The sequence below is a fragment of the Pogona vitticeps genome, chromosome 3, assembly GCF_051106095.1.
Source record: "Pogona vitticeps strain Pit_001003342236 chromosome 3, PviZW2.1, whole genome shotgun sequence".
NCBI classification, from domain to species: domain Eukaryota; kingdom Metazoa; phylum Chordata; class Lepidosauria; order Squamata; family Agamidae; genus Pogona; species Pogona vitticeps.
The window spans coordinates 28148246-28164113 of NC_135785.1; the positions used below are offsets into that span (position 1 = coordinate 28148246).

Sequence of the window (15868 nt, forward strand, 5' to 3'; positions counted from 1 at the left end):
AGTTCATCAGCAAGGCATCAGCTTAGTGCCATGTTATCTTCAAGATCTGTGGCCACTATAGAAGCAAGCATGTTTTAGTGGTTGTTGTGGGTTTTTCAGGCTCTTTGGCCGTGTTCTGAAGATTGTTCTTCCTAACGTTTCGCCAGTCTCTGTGGCCGGCATCTTCAGAGGACAGCACTCTGTACTCTGGAGCGATCCTCTTCAGAGGACTCTGCACTGTCCTCTGAAGATGCTGGCCACAGAGACTGGCGAAATTTTATTTATTTATTTATTTATTTATTTATTTATTTATTTATTTATTTATTCATTCATTCATTCATTCATTCATTCATTCATTCATTCATTCATTTATTCATATCCCGCCTATCTGGAAGAACAACCTTCAGAACACGGCCAAGGAGCCTGAAAAACCCACAACAACCATTAGATCCCAGCCATGAAAGCCTTTGTGAATACAATCATGTTTTAATTCTGTTTCTCAGAACTCCCATAAGCAGCTCCCATGAGCAGTTGTTGATATTGTTAGGTTGAACCTGTAATATTCTTTTTTGTAGGAATTAGCTGCTATTGGGCCCAAGAACTGAGAAACAGAATCAGTTTTGGACCACATTCTCTTCATAATGCCTCAGCTACAATAACCATTAGAGGATTCTGGGAATTGAGGTCCACAAAGCAAATTTTCCAAGCTGGTGGGAACCTACATAGGAAATAGATCTGCAAAGAGGAACTATTTTCAGTCACCTCAACAGAGGTTTGTCATACCTTTTCTATCTGTCACTGGCAAACCTCTGTTGAGGTGCAACATACATCTGCTTATGTTTCCACGCAAGAAGCAATCCAATTTTTCTTTTCCATTCTTGGTTCTACTGTATTGCATAGTGCTGTGAATTTCAACACAGACTATCATGCAAAATACAGAAGCATTTGAAGTATAGACTTCTTGCAGAATGCTAAGAATGTCTTGGATCCTGGATGTGACCAATGAAAAAGTACTAAAGGAAATTTTAAAAAACCAAGAAATAATAAAACACATAAAATGCAGAAATCTTGAATATTTTGGTTTAAAAACAAGAAATGAAAAGCGTTATTAAAACTAATCATTCCAGGTAAAATAAATGAGAAGTGAAAGGTAAGGATGAGAACTTCTTTGCTGAAGAACCCAGGAGATTAGCTTTGATGTGACAGAGAAATATTTTTTTAGGACTGCTGCATCCACAATCAAAATAACTATGATGATGTCCAACCTCCAGGAGGAAAAGACAAAGAAAGGGAAGAAGAAGAAGAAGAAAGTAAATGCATGTGCAGTATAATAGCCTTTCACAGTGGCTTCAGCAAAGTTGCTTACTATTCTGCCATAAGAAACAAACTCAAACATTGTTTCCCCACACACTCTTCTTCTGAGCAATCCTTGCAGTTCAGGAAGAGCATAGACAAACATACACCTTCAGTCAGTTTCATATGCGTCTGTTTGCAGCTTTGAAAGCCACAAGAAAGCCTCTTTTGCTAGGCACCAACTATACGAAGAGCAAGAAAGCCAGCTGAGCAACTGTACAGAGAAAGAAAAAATTACCCCATCATTAAGCAAAGACTGATCACTTGACAACACTAAAGAGCACCTGTACCTGGATCCCTCAAAGCTTTCAAGATTACAACAGTTAATTAAGGAGGTATGTACTTTTTAAGACCTTAACCATGATAATTAAGATTATTTGCACAAATATGAATACAAAACATGCATGTTACTGGTACTTGTAACAAGGAAAATTATCACTCAGGTATTCCACCAAGCATGGTGGTCACTATGAAAAGCTCCCCCTGTCTTGGTTCCTCTGTGCCAGGAGCTGAAAATATATCAAGCATTCACAGCATTATGACCACAGACAGATTTCTTCTATAATTTCCTTGAAGAGAATGCCTTTTTCTCAGAAGATGAATACAATGTTCCAACTAGCTTTAATCCCTTTATTACACCACATTCCAAAGTACATTTGTAAACTGAAGTAGATTTGTCTCCACTGCTGAGTATTTTTGTTTCCTTACTATGGGTTGAAAACATGAAGAAATGTTTTAAGAAATCAAACACTTTGGACTTGCTTCCAAATGGCACTTTTATAGTTCAATCACCGTGCCTTCTTCATGGATCTAGATAACATTGTCTTTCCTCCATATTTCTCCTTACTCTAGAAAAACCTGTCAAGGAAGGAAAGATATTATCTGTACTGTTTCTTTTAACTGACAGAGCTAGGAAGCCACCCATTTGGAAATACTCAGAATTATTAACTGCTGAGGATAAATTAAATACAACGAAAGACAGTTTTGTTCAAGCCATCTTTCTTACTATTTAAGCTAGATTCCTCAGACTCTACGGCCAGAATTCAGTCAGCAACCTATGCTTGTACAAGGGAAATCACACGTCATGGCAGCAAATTGTTGCCCATTAGCAAGGTGCCAGTTATATTCCTGGGCATAATGAATATATAAATCACCAATGGGATACTGGCCTCTAAATGAGAGCTATTTTTCCAAGCTCAGGATATAGGTAATTGGCTCATATGTATCAGATCTATTGTTTATCAAGTCTACACCTCAATAACAGTCATGTTAGCCCAGCTATATGGCAAATTACTACTCATAACCACATAGGCATTTGATCGCATGCACAAGGGCACATTTCAACAGCTACCACACCACTACGGGAAACTACAACAGATGCCACATATATCACTAGCCTGAGAGACAAATATTCATTTCCATAAGCATGGAACTATCTATCCTGACGTCCTCAGTTGATAGTCCCAAATGTGCATCTAATTACTCTGCACAGCACTCCTTGCTAGAAGACGTATTGAATTCTAAATTTAACAATTTTATGAAGAAATGAAAGCTACTGTATTCCAAGCACTTAGTGAAATGTTAGATATGGTAACAATAGATTTTGTTTTAAATAATACTTTAAATGTTACGAAATTAATGATGCATTTCCTATAACTTATAGAGACTGAAAGCTACCTGTGACGAACAGTGATTGAAAGTCAGTCTAGTGAACTAAGACGTTTGTTACGGATTTTTCTGACTAATGACAAATAGTGATGTAAGAGTAATACTGCCACAGTCAATTGTCAATGGAAACATCTTTATATGAGACCCTCCCCAATTCCTATTACACATTGGTGTTAATTTAATTTTTGAACATTACCACTTTAGATAATTATGGAAACAGGTATGACCACATAATTAACAGATTGATATTATCTGTCCAGGCCAATTAGAATAGATGCCACTAGAGCAGTAGATACACCACCACAAAGGTCTGAAAAGTAGTCAGTTTATTATCAATAAAAGGGAACACAGGGAATGCATCCTGATCCTTGACATGTTAGAATTTCAGACTCGTATTCCATAGGAGGACACTAATACAGGTCTGATGGCCCAATGTCATGAAAGATCCATCAAAATAGTCCACTACAGAATTGCCAAGCTGGTTCTTTGTTTCTGTTTTATTTTAATATGAATGTTGAAGACTCCAAATCTTTTTCAGAGCAGTGCTACTGGAAAGTGGAAGGGTTAACTCTTCAATCCTATGAATGCAAACTAAATTTTAAAAAAAAACTGAAGCAAGTACAATGTCTAGACCTTTTATTTCCCCCACTCCCTCTCCTGTAAAGCTAAAGTAAGCTTTGAAAGTCTGGTTGCAATTAGTCATATTTGATACAGTAGTTTATTTCATGCTCTCCTCAGCTCAGAGTTCATCCACATTAGGAGGCGGTGGTGTATGTTCCATTCCAGTAACATGAACGTCATTCTTTACTAATCAGACACTTACCCTATTACGCAGTCATTATTAATCATCTCCACCCATATCTTTATGGGGCCCATGTTTAGAGAAACCTAAGGGAAGAACTGAGGTCTGGAAGTGAACATCTCAAACTGCAAACCTCTGACCCTACTAGAGTGATATATTCATAAGATTAATATATCTCAACAGCTTCTTAAACATGATTCAACACTTACCATAACTGGTCACAAATTTCAGGACGAAAAATCTCAACCCATTTACTTGAAAGAAGGTTGGCTTCTTTATAACAGAAGTAAGGAGGGACCTTTGGGAGAACTGGACATTTCTCTACTTCTCCTAGAATATTCCTTCTCCTATGAGGGGCCTGCAGTTAACCGTAAGATCTTTAACTGACTACATTTGTCTGCTTGGGTGCCTTATTGCCATTTTAAATTTTCTTTTCACAACTCTGGCAGGACATCAAGCAGGAAGGTATGGTTCAACTAAGAGCAGCACAGGTTGTTCCAACAGAAAGCCTGTGTCTCAGGATGGGTCACATTAAGTACCATAGTTAGATAAACCAGGTTTGTTTACCAAAGTTGTTGTTTAATCTCAACTTTGTATGTCTGCCTATGTTACCCTGAAAATACTGGCACAAATATGATGCCATATGCCTGCTAAAGTGAATAACATACATTGCAGCCCTGCCTTTACTTTAAAGCACTTGCATTTAAAGGAAAAGCCTGGGAAAAACTCAAACTGACGTGCCCCTTTGGGGTAACTTCTCATTGCTACAAAACTGACAATTCAAGATATGTTTTTAAGCTAGATTTCTCTGTGCTCTGCAATACCAAAGTGTGGGGGGGAGGTTTTACAATCTGCTTAACTCACCCACTGAAAAGGATCACAGAGAAGACATTTCATGGCCCCATATTCGTGTTAAGTTGCTAAACGCACACAGACATAAGACTACTAAAGTAGGCATTTTCATGATCTTGCCACATGAAAAGAACATCCCAAAGTTTCGGCCATTTGCCTTGTAAAGAGGGTTGTGGTTGTGGTTGTTGCTGTTTTTACAGACAAAAGGCAGGTGAGTCAAAACTTGTCCCAACAAACTTACTGCATTTTGTTATCTGACAACTTTTTTGTAAGGTACTGGCAAAAATAATGTTCCAGGAAACTATTTGACAAACAATGAGGTTGAAAAGCAGAAGTGATGCATTCTGGTTGTCGCAACAGGTTGGGTCCTAGAGGATGGGGAAGATCACTAGAGCTCTCACTAAGTTCAGAAAATACAAGATGTGCACATTTAGCCTTTCCGCTAACCTGAACCCTAATAGAAACCTGCTGCTAATCCCCAGTATAAGCCATTCATCTGGATCTGAAACATCTCTCAGCTCATGAAATGAGCTTCTAATGACACTCACATGAGTGTCATTAGAAGCTGAAGGTTTAAGCTTCCTAATCTGGAGAACATTATCTTGCTTTCATTTCTTAGAAAGGTTCAGAACAACCACTTCCTCTTGAGCATGCAAAGACTAACAATAATACAGCTACAACACAAATAAGAGGTTATGAAGACCCGATACTAAAAACGGTTATGATACCACTGATTAATGGATGAGAATCCCCAAATATTACCCATCCATGTTGTGGAAAAAAAAACACCATCTGCAAATTTAAGACTATGTAAAGGAAATGCAATACTGTAGTGTAAAGGAAAATATACTAGGTTTGGAAAAGTGTAAACAAAACAAAACTAAACCAATGGTACAAGAAAACTCAGGACAAATATAAAAAAATAAAATAAAACGAATGGCTGACTGCTACTATAATCTAATGTTTTGTCTCCAAACATAAGCATCCAGTTACCTATGGGAAGACTTGCACTCAAACAAGACATGAGTGCAACAGAATCTTCCCAGTCACACAGCTGATATACAAAGTTTTGCTATCTTTAGCACTAAAGGGAAAATGCATACACATTGCAACTAGCAGCTTCTGATCAGTCCATGACTGAACACAGGACAAAGCTTATTTTAGGGCCTGCTCCATGGTGGTGTGTACAGTGAGAAGGAGCACTGAGAATCCCTCATGATGAATTTCTAGTACACTTTTGTGTCAGAATATTATTTTAAGGTGACAGAGGGGTGAAGTGGGTAAATGTTCTTGAGTTTCTTGAAACCATTCTCAGGTCTAGTTATATATTTTCTTAAGACAAGGGAGAACCAAACAGTGTCTATCACGTAGTCTAACATTTTATATCTCCCTCCCTCCCTCTCCCATGTCTTCATGTCCACAGGTTTGGTCCTCAGAAGAGTGCACAGATTTTGCCCCTCCTGTAACAGGCAGGGACTGGCTAAGATGTCTTTAACCAATTCCTCAGACTGTAACATTTATTCTGACATGGAGCCGTTCACCTACTTTTATTATTTGATCTTTCTTATCGGATTCATTGGGAGCTGTTTTGCCCTATGGACCTTTGCACACACAGAGGACAAGTGCAAATCAATGAACATCTATTTAATTAATCTCCTAACGGCAGACTTTTTGCTGACCCTTGCCTTGCCAATGAAGATCACTGTTGACTTAGGAATTGCCTCCTGGAAACTGAAAATATTCCACTGTCAAGTCACAGCTTGCTTCATCTATATCAATATGTACTTATCAATCATATTCTTGGGATTTGTTAGCATGGATCGTTGCCTTCAATTAATACAGAAATGCAAGATCTATCGCATCCAGGAACCTGGTTTTGCCAGGATGATATCTGCAGTAGTCTGGGTAATGGTGCTCTTTATTATGGTGCCCAACATGGCAATTCCAATCCAAGAAATTCAAGAAGCACCAACAGTGGGCTGTATTGATTTCAAAACAAAAGTAGGAAGAGACTGGCATGTGTTTACCAACTTCATATGTTCTGCAATATTTCTAAATTTTTCAGCCATGGTGTTGATCTCTAATTTCCTCACAATCAAACTGCTCTATCAAAACAAATACTGTGGAAATTATCACAATGCAAAAAAGGCTCTGGTGAACATACTCCTAGTTACTGCTAGTTACATCATTTGTTTTGTTCCTTACCATATTGTTCGGATTCCATACACCCTGAGTCAAAGCAAAGCTATCACCACAGACTGCTCTCTCAGACAATCTCTCTTCAAAGCAAAAGAATCCACCCTGCTGTTTGGCGTGTCAAATCTGTGTTTTGATCCTATTTTGTATTATTATCTATCAAATACATTTAGAATGAAAGTCATCAAGACTTTGGGATCAAGTAAAGATAAAAGAGTTTCCTCAGATGATACCGAGATGTGTGGGAAACAGGCAAAACAAACTGATTTTTCAACTGAGACATTGCAGGTCTTTCCAGAAGATAAATGTGCTGCAAATTGAAAATGAATTTGACTCCCAGCTGTTGTGCACAGTGGCCAGAGCTGTTAGAGCTTTGGTAACAGGGATCTTGCATTTTCTGTACTTTGCACCAGGGAAATTGACGGATAACTTTGTAATATATAATCATTGCTATTTCCTATTGCAGAATCGGGCTACACAAATATCATAGGCACTTACTGGATTTTGGTCAATTAGCTGATAGGACACATTTGAGCACACTTTGAATCCCTTTGAAGAGAAGACTATTCTTGATGGATCTGATCTATGGAAGCAAATACACTGGGCCCTTTCAGATTCAATGCTCGACTATGACTTGGGGTTATATGATTTATTACACTCCACCCTTCAGTGTATCACAATGAAACACCTACACTCCTACACCGGAGAAGTAATAAAAGCATGATAATTTCAATGTCCTAAATTCAACTGTTAATCCCAACTACAGAAGGCCCATGAAATCAATGGCAGGAATCCTGTTATACATATTATGCTGTTCAACTCAAACAATGTCACCAGCTGTGACCATGCCACAGCTATTTCAGGTGAATTAAAGGCCTGCTATTCTCACCCACCCACAGAAGCCACAGAACAGGGTAGGGAGTGATTCTCCAACTATGCTTACTTATTTTTGTATATTATTATTCCAGCACCTACTGTCCATAATACATCACTAGAATCTACCATCGACAGACAACCACTAGTACTGCAGATTTCAGATGTGAGACGCGCTTTCCAGAATATTAATATTCGAAAGGCAGCTGGACCAGATTGAATCATGGGACGAGTTGTTAGGGGCTGTGCTGCAGAATTAGCTGGAGTTTTTACGGATATTTTCAATCTATCCTTGTTGCAGTGTTCTGTCCCCACTTGCCTGAAGACATCTATTATAGTGCCAGTCCCGAAGCAGTCAGCTGTGGTATCTCCCAATGATTATAGACCAGTAGCTTTAACATCTGTTATTATGAAATGTTTTGAGAGATTGGTGCTGGATTACATTAAGGCTAGTCTTCCACCTTCTTTGGATCCATGGCAATTTGCATACAGGAGAAATAGATCTACTGATGATGCTGTGTCCATCGTACTCCATACTGTATTGAGCCACTTAGAACAACAGGGAACTTATGCGAGGCTGTTGTTTGTGGATTATAGCTCTGCTTTTAACACCATTCTACCAAATAGGTTGTTTTTAAAAATGATCAACCTGGGATTACCTCAGGAGATCTGCATGTGGATAAAGGATTTTCTGACAGATAGGCCACAGTCAGTAAGGATGGGATCCCACCATTCTTCTACCCTGGTACTAAGTACAGGAGCTCCCCAGGGCTGCGTGCTGAGTCCCTTCCTCTATTCCCTGTACACACATGATTGCACCCCACTATATAACACCAATGCAATTATTAAATTTGCGGATGATACGACAGTGGTGGGACTCATAAATAAGAACAATGAGTCTGCTTATAGAAAGGAAGTACAAAGATTGATACTATGGTGTAAAGAAAATCATCTCACACTTAACATCAAAAAAACTAAAGAACTCATAATTGATTTTAGGAGGAAGAGAAATGTACATTTACCACTGTACATAAATGGTGAGGAAGTGGAGAGAGTTGGAAGTTTTAAATTTCTGGGTACTTACATCTCAGAGGACCTCTCATGGACTATAAATGCCAACATGCTAATAAAGAAGGCACAGAAGAGGCTGTATTTCCTGAGAATGCTCGGGAAGTTAAATTTATCACAGCATTTACTTCTGTCCTACTACCGTAGCACCATTGAGAGTGTCCTAACTTATGGCATTCTGGCATGGTTTGGGAGTAGCTCTGTAGCGGACAAAAAAGCTCTACAGAGAACCATTAAAATTGCCCAGAATATCATCGGGCTCCAGCTACCAACCCTGGATGACATCTTCACATCCCGCTGTCTGAGGAAGTCACACAGCATCCTGAGAGACTCTTCCCATCCTGCTTATAACTTTTTTGAACTGTTACCGTCTGGCAGAAGATATAGAACAATTAAGACTCGGACCACACGTTTTCTAAATAGTTTTTATCCTAGAGCTATAATTGCAATTAATAATGAGCTTAAAGACCACCAGTAGTGAATAATTAGTTGGACTGTGTTACTTGGCCTGAGGTGTACATGTTTGTATTTTTAGTGGGGGACTTCTAGTGGGTGGGGAGTGTTTGGGGAATGTTATGTGTGTGCATGTGTCTGGTCTCTGGGTGTCTGTGAATTTCGTTGTATGGTATACTGCGTATATACTTACAATGACAATAAATTATATTATTATTATTATTATTATTATTATTATTATTATTGTTATTATTATTATTATTATTATTATTATTATTATTATTATTATTATTATTATTATTATTATTATTATTATTATTATATTGCCCTTTTAATGATGTAAACAGCTTGGTTCCTTTTTATGGAGAAAGGCAGGATAAAAATATTTTAAGTAAACAATAAGTTTATCCCTAAGATTAAAGGGATCCATAGGAAGCTTTTAATTTCTCCAATTACTCATTTTTAATTTCTCCAAAACAGCCATGGCAGGGCTGCGAGCGATGGCATCGTCCATGTTGCACAGTGCACCTTGCCATCAGGATTCCAGGCAATGCGAGCTTTCTAAGTCAGCATTTATGTAAGTTCAATTGACTCAAAAAGTCTAGTCTCGTTGGGATTAAAAATAGATTTACATGAGTATCATGAAAGTACCAGAATTAAAACATGGGAAAGCAGAATTAAAAAGCAAAAGCAAACAAGTCTACCAAAGTGACTGTCCAAAACAGAACAGTCTTCAGAAATAGGGTACAACCACTGAACAACCACTTTCCATTGTCAACATCTGCTAAAAGCCAAAGTTCATACAAGCGACTTTTGCATTTATCTGCTGTGAATCACAGTACTGAACCACTTGCTTATTTGTTTTGCATCATTAGCATTTATCTCTGTTTAAACCATAGGTCGGGAGACAGGGATAAATTACCCCAAATTGGGTAAAAGTGAAAATCCTGGGGATAATGAGCAGAGTGCTACCCCCCTCCCTCCCTCCCACCCACCCCCACCTTCTGCAGGCAAACTCCAAATTGTCAGCCACCTCTCCCTGTTACTTCCTGGTTGCAGCAGGCACTTGTAAATCCTCCGTTCATGGGAGATAAGCCTGCTTAATTGGCTACAGCTGTGGCATAGCCCCAAGCAATCAATCAATCTGGGGCTGTGAATGACTGCTTCCTCCGGAAATGAATGCAAGCAAGCAGGAGGCAGGGAAAGGATCACACCAAAATGTGTGTAATAAAACCATGCCAGGCTTTTTATTGTTTATTACTGTAATTATTTCTTATTATTAAGAGACAAACTTGGAAGTAATTGGGAGAAAAGAAATGCTGAACTCACCATATCTTCCCTCCAATATGTCCCCACTCTGAGTCATCGATATCTGTTTTACATGTGGGTTTTGTTTTTTAAAAAATGATGCTTTAATCGGTCTTTACTCAAATATCTCACATCAGCAAAAGTGTTATTAATCATATCAAGTGAATAACAAGGTAGCTGTTCAAAAATAAATTACATGCAATGATCTTAACCTGTTCTTCACACATAACACTGAATACCCATGATTTAACTTTACTTAAACTCTTAGTGCAATTTCTGCTCTCTAAGGCCTCTGTGTTCAGAAGAAAGTAGAAGAAAACCGTCCAAGCAGGTGTATATCTGGAAGTTTCACTGTGATCATTGGATTTCAAACACATAAGATGGAAACAGAACCAGTTTTTACACTGTAGAATTACTCATTTTTAATTTTGAAACTTTCTGATGTGTCCATGAACATATTACATGTCCATGACTTATCTTGCTTTCTTAAAAGAAATTACTCTGTTGCTCGGATTTATTTAATTCTCAGAGATTTGAGCCAGCATAGAACATGAACCAAAGAATGGATGGGGACACTATTAATACAAAGATAGCATCAACTTAAAGAATATAACATGATTGGGGCAAACAAACTGCAGATATCATGATTCCCATTGCATATAATGGAACAATTTTTAGTCATAACTAAGTTTACTTCTCATTGCTCTCAGTGAGAGTCAATATGGTGAAAGGATGTGGCCTAATCCAACTCAAATAGTTTTCATTACTTAGGCAGCCGTGAGCTCAATTTGCTTCCTACAAAACATATATAATTATTCAAAAACATGGCTGCATACAACTCTTTAAAGATAGAAAGTAGGCACGTACCAGAGGTATAGGGAAATGTGTGGCATATTGTAAATGGCGCAGGAGGTTGTAATTTGATGGGAAGATCAGATCCCTCATTTTCTCCCTCTTCACAGATTTTTCACTGTGAACTGAAATTCTTCTGTCTACTATGGATATGGAATTCAAATTCTCACAAGACTCCCCTGGCATTGGAGAAAAGATCTATGTCATAAAAAAAAAGAACAGTTAACATTACAACAAACAAAAAGCCCATTTCATTTATATGAATATGAGGTCAAAATGTCTTCAAATGTGCAATAACTAAACAATTTTTATAACATTTTTAACAGTTGTAATCCTACAATAACAAGCTCTCCAAATAAATTTGTTTTGGGATCACACCTTTCTGTGTGCTCTTTTATTAAGGTAAAAAATCAAAGTGATGGTGGAAACCCATGTTATTAAGTACCTCCCTTCAACTAGCTCCATGGTTACAGGAAAGGGAAAAGAAGACTCTGCAAATACAGTGGTGCCTCACTTAACGGGTGCTCCGTTTAGCGATGAAACCGCATAGCGATTAACTTTTTGCGATTGCAAAAGCAATTGCATTGCGATGTTTCCTATGGGGTTTTATCGCTTTGCGACGATCGATTCCCTGTTTCGCTTACCAATCATCACAAAGCGATGATTTTTAAACAGCTGATTGGCAGTTCCAAAATGGCCGCCGGGTAAAAAAATGGCCGCCCGCTGTGTTTTCGCACCAATTCCTCGCTTAAGAGGCAGCAAAAATGGCCACCGTATGGACGATCTTCACTTTAAGGTCAGTTTTTGCCCATAGGAATGCATTAAACAGGTTTTAATGTGTTTCTATGGGCTTTTAAAAATTGCATAGCGACGAAATCGCTTAGCAGCGATTTTTGCTGCACAGATTAACGTCGCTATGTGAGACACCACTTGTACAAGGTTCCTAGGCTTGGAACACAGAGTAGAAAGGCAGAAAGAAAGCAGCCATGACAAGTAATGCTAAAAAATTCATGGCTTACATAGTTATTATTCCTATATCTTCCAGGTAAGGATGGCACTGACATAATAGAATACATTCATGGTTGTCTCAGTCTGCATGAAATATATGTTTTCCATTAGTGAGACTTTGGCTAGTCCTACACTGCAACTTTTCAGATCAAGTGAAGGTGCCTGTAATCATGATACACACTTGTCGGTGATCCAAATGACCAGAAGAGTTCAATACACAATAAATTTACCATCTGGATCCTCCACTACAATCTTTCAACGAGTCCTATTTAAGTGCAAATAATATTGAGAGGAGGGGTGTAGAGGAAGATTTTACAAGAACATAATGACTCTGATGCCACCTATCAACCAATTAATCCTACAATATCAAGCCTTACATTACACTGGGAGATGGAATCCAGAAAAGGGATTTTTTCCAAGTTTTAATCAATGGCATTTGAAATAGTTTTATCTAAAGTGTTTTATGATTAAACAGACAGAGTCATCCCTATGGCATTGTTCTCTTTCTGGCCATTGATATCTAGCTACCCTGTTTCCCCCCAAATAAGACCTAACCTGAAAATAAGCCCTAGTATGATTTTTCAGGATGATCATATTATAAGCCCTACCCCCAAAATAACCCCCAGTAAAGTGAAACCCCGCCCTCCACCACTGTGCAGTATTGTGCAGCAACCAGAAAAAGATGACATGACTGTATTTGAATAAACGTAGATTGTTGTACATGAAAAAAAAATCCCCTGAAAATAAGCCCTAATGAGTTTTTTGGAGTAAAAATTAATACAAGACCCTGTCTTATTTTCGGGGAAACACTGCAGAAATTGCACAGTGTTCAGAACACTCCTCTTTAAGAGCCCATCATTATGAATTCTTACTTGAGTGATACTTTGTCTATCCATTCACATCTTGTAAACAAATGTGGGCAAAGCTCAAATTGCTTTTGCAACCAAGTTTTTCAACATGATGGACCCAGTAAATATAAAAGATATGAGGTCATGTTTGGGTGCTCATGATGTGTTCATGGTGGTGCCATTTTGATCACAGTGGAAGTGGCACCACAGTTACCACAGTGAAAACAGATGAAGCAGATTTTGCAAAACGAAGATGATGATGCTGGCTCAGAGAAGAGAAGTTGAATATGGAGTGAAGATGTGAAATACCTTGATAAGACTAAAAGAAATGCATTGTTAGAATATTTGAAGAGTTTCTCGTGCTGAAAGATGTAGCAAAATGAGAAATGTTTTTTTGTTTTGTTTTGTTTTTGAAAAAAAAAATACCAGAAGGTAAACCTACTGGAATTTCCGAACCAAAGTCTGTCTTAAAGTCATTCTTGTCTACGTCATCAAAAATATTAGTGGTCCCCACATCAATGTACATATGTTCCATAATACTACGCTCCTAATGGTCACCAGAAAGAAAAAGAAAAACCAGTGAAAGTATAATAATCTCTGGGAGACTGGGCAGTTTGAACTGTTAAAATCATTTTGTTAAAGAAGGAAAATACACAAAAGTACAATACTGAAAAAAAACACATTGTGCTGCTAACAGACAGAATAACCAAAGTTGAGTCTTTTTGGATACAAACAAACAAAGCAAGCAAGCAAGCTCAGGGGGATGGTACTGAAGGAGATGGCCTGCAGATTTTGTTTACAATGGATGAGTGATCTCTCAGGAAACATCTGCTTTTCCTATGGGATCATTTACTTCAGGCTAGAGAAAGTTGTAAAAAAACATCCGGACTCTTCTAAAGGGATAAAGATTCTCTAGGGGCAGCATATACTGAGCAAAAAGCATATTTATATACTTACAAAAAGCTGTGCAGCAGCTACAATGAACCTTGCAGAAAGAAACACTGAAAAAGCATATTCCAGTATTTCCAAATAATATTATGTGAGTGTATATTGACTCATCCAAAAGAAACTTCCATCTTTTTTCCTCCACTACATCCCCCAGCACACCTTAAAATATGCATTACATGCTCCTTCAGATCACTAGAACAAATTTGGTTTGCATACATAGGATGAGGGCAGGGGAGAGAATCTATTATACCAAAAGTGTTTGATTCATTAATGGTAGACAACTACTGAAGTACAGTGGTGCCTCGCAAGATGAATTTAATTCGTTCCACGGCTAATGTCCTGCGAAAAATTTGTCTTGCGAAACACGTTTTCCCATATGCATTGAAATCTAATTAATGCGTTCCTATGGGCAAAAAAAGTCAGAAGAAAGTCAAATTTGGTTTACAAAGGCTTTATTCAGTGTTCTTTAAAGCCATACATATTGTGCAGATAATTTCAAACGTTTCAATCAAAAAACTGTAACTTTTTGAACATCATAGAAAAACATTTAAAAATCAGCAAACATGAGGCAGGAACAAAAAACAGAAAACATTCGTCTTGCGAAGCACGGCCATTTGTCTTGGGAGTCATCAACTCCATTGCCAAAACCATTTGTCTTGCGAGTTTTTTGTCCTGCGAGGCATTTGTCTTGCGAGGTACCACTGTACTGGCTGGGAGAAAAGACGCTAATAGCTGCTGAAGTTCAAAAGGTTAGCCACAAAATTTTTCAAAGGATTAGAAAAAAGAACCTCTACACACACACAAACACAGACTACACTAGTAGTCTGTGTTTGTGTGTTATTCCTCCTTTTATTAATATAGCATGGAACAAAAGAGATATTTTGAAAACTGGAGGCACAACATATATGGTAGTCATAGGCCCTCTTCTGATGTAACTCTCGTGGTGTTGGGGATGCAGCTGTGCAAGTCCCTCCAGTATCATCACAAAAGCATGACAAACCATAGCACATTTTAAAAGGGGAGCCTGTATTGCTCTTCTTTCCCACACCAGCACCACCCATTTGGAAACTGAAGGGCAGGAAGAGCCACATGAATTATCTTGGTGATATTGGAGGGAGGCTAGCTTCCACATTGCCAATATACTATTTAAAAAAAACTGTCCATGTTTAATGGACTACATTGACAATCTGAAGTCCAAAGTCAAACATTCTAGGTAGCTCTGTTACAAGCACATTTGTTATGTTATAGACATCAGCTTAAAAAAAAAATTACTGCAGGAGAGGCAAAGAAACAAAAAACAAATTACCTCCAGCTTCATATCTTGCTCCCTAGCATACTGTTCATCCATGGTTTCCCCTGCTGGTGAGCGTGATCTGGAGGCTGCAGTGACCGATAAGTCTCCACGTGATATTAAAGTGCACATATAAGCATCGTGGGAGAAAACATCATGCCGTATAAATTCGCAGAAAAGCAGCACTAGATTCAAAAATTCCATCTTCTCATAGTCACTGTTTGGGTCAGCTACCAGTAGAAAAAGAGTCAATAATAATAGTTATGCCTGCCAAGTCAATTCCAAATTATGGCTATCTTTCCAGAATCTTTTGGCTACAAAAATACTCAGAAGTGATTTTCCAGGACACTACTGGCAGGATATGTAACC

General features: G+C 38.2%; 2 protein-coding genes across 8 annotated transcripts in view; one reads left to right on the top strand and one right to left on the bottom strand.

Annotated features, from left to right (window-relative positions):
• Positions 1–15868, bottom strand: part of MED12L (mediator complex subunit 12L) — a 205302-nt gene that overhangs the window by 134301 nt on the left and 55133 nt on the right. For 4 of the 7 annotated variants that reach the window (XR_013542948.1, XM_078389115.1, XM_078389113.1 and 1 more), the window contains 3 exons: positions 15515–15729; positions 13703–13807; positions 11420–11602 (listed from right to left, as the gene is read on the bottom strand). Coding sequence is in view for 6 of the 7 variants with exons in the window: in XM_078389115.1 (XP_078245241.1) it covers positions 11420–11602; positions 13703–13807; positions 15515–15729 (503 nt within the window). In the remaining variant the exon portion in view is untranslated. The remainder of the gene's footprint in view (positions 1–11419; positions 11603–13702; positions 13808–15514; positions 15730–15868) is intronic. The other 3 variants (XM_072996076.2, XM_072996075.2, XM_072996073.2) reach the window with 1 other exon arrangement.
• GPR171 (G protein-coupled receptor 171) lies at positions 183–7583 on the top strand. Its single transcript, XM_020781892.3, has 2 exons — positions 183–1667; positions 6078–7583. Exon 2 carries the CDS (start codon positions 6140–6142, stop codon positions 7169–7171), a length of 1032 nt encoding a protein of 343 aa, XP_020637551.3. The 5' UTR covers positions 183–1667; positions 6078–6139; the 3' UTR covers positions 7172–7583.

What these genes read in the sequence shown, in the direction of transcription:
- GPR171 (XM_020781892.3), top strand. Translation starts at nt 6,140, where the DNA reads ATGTCTTTAACCAATTCCTCAGACTGTAACATTTATTCTGACATGGAG.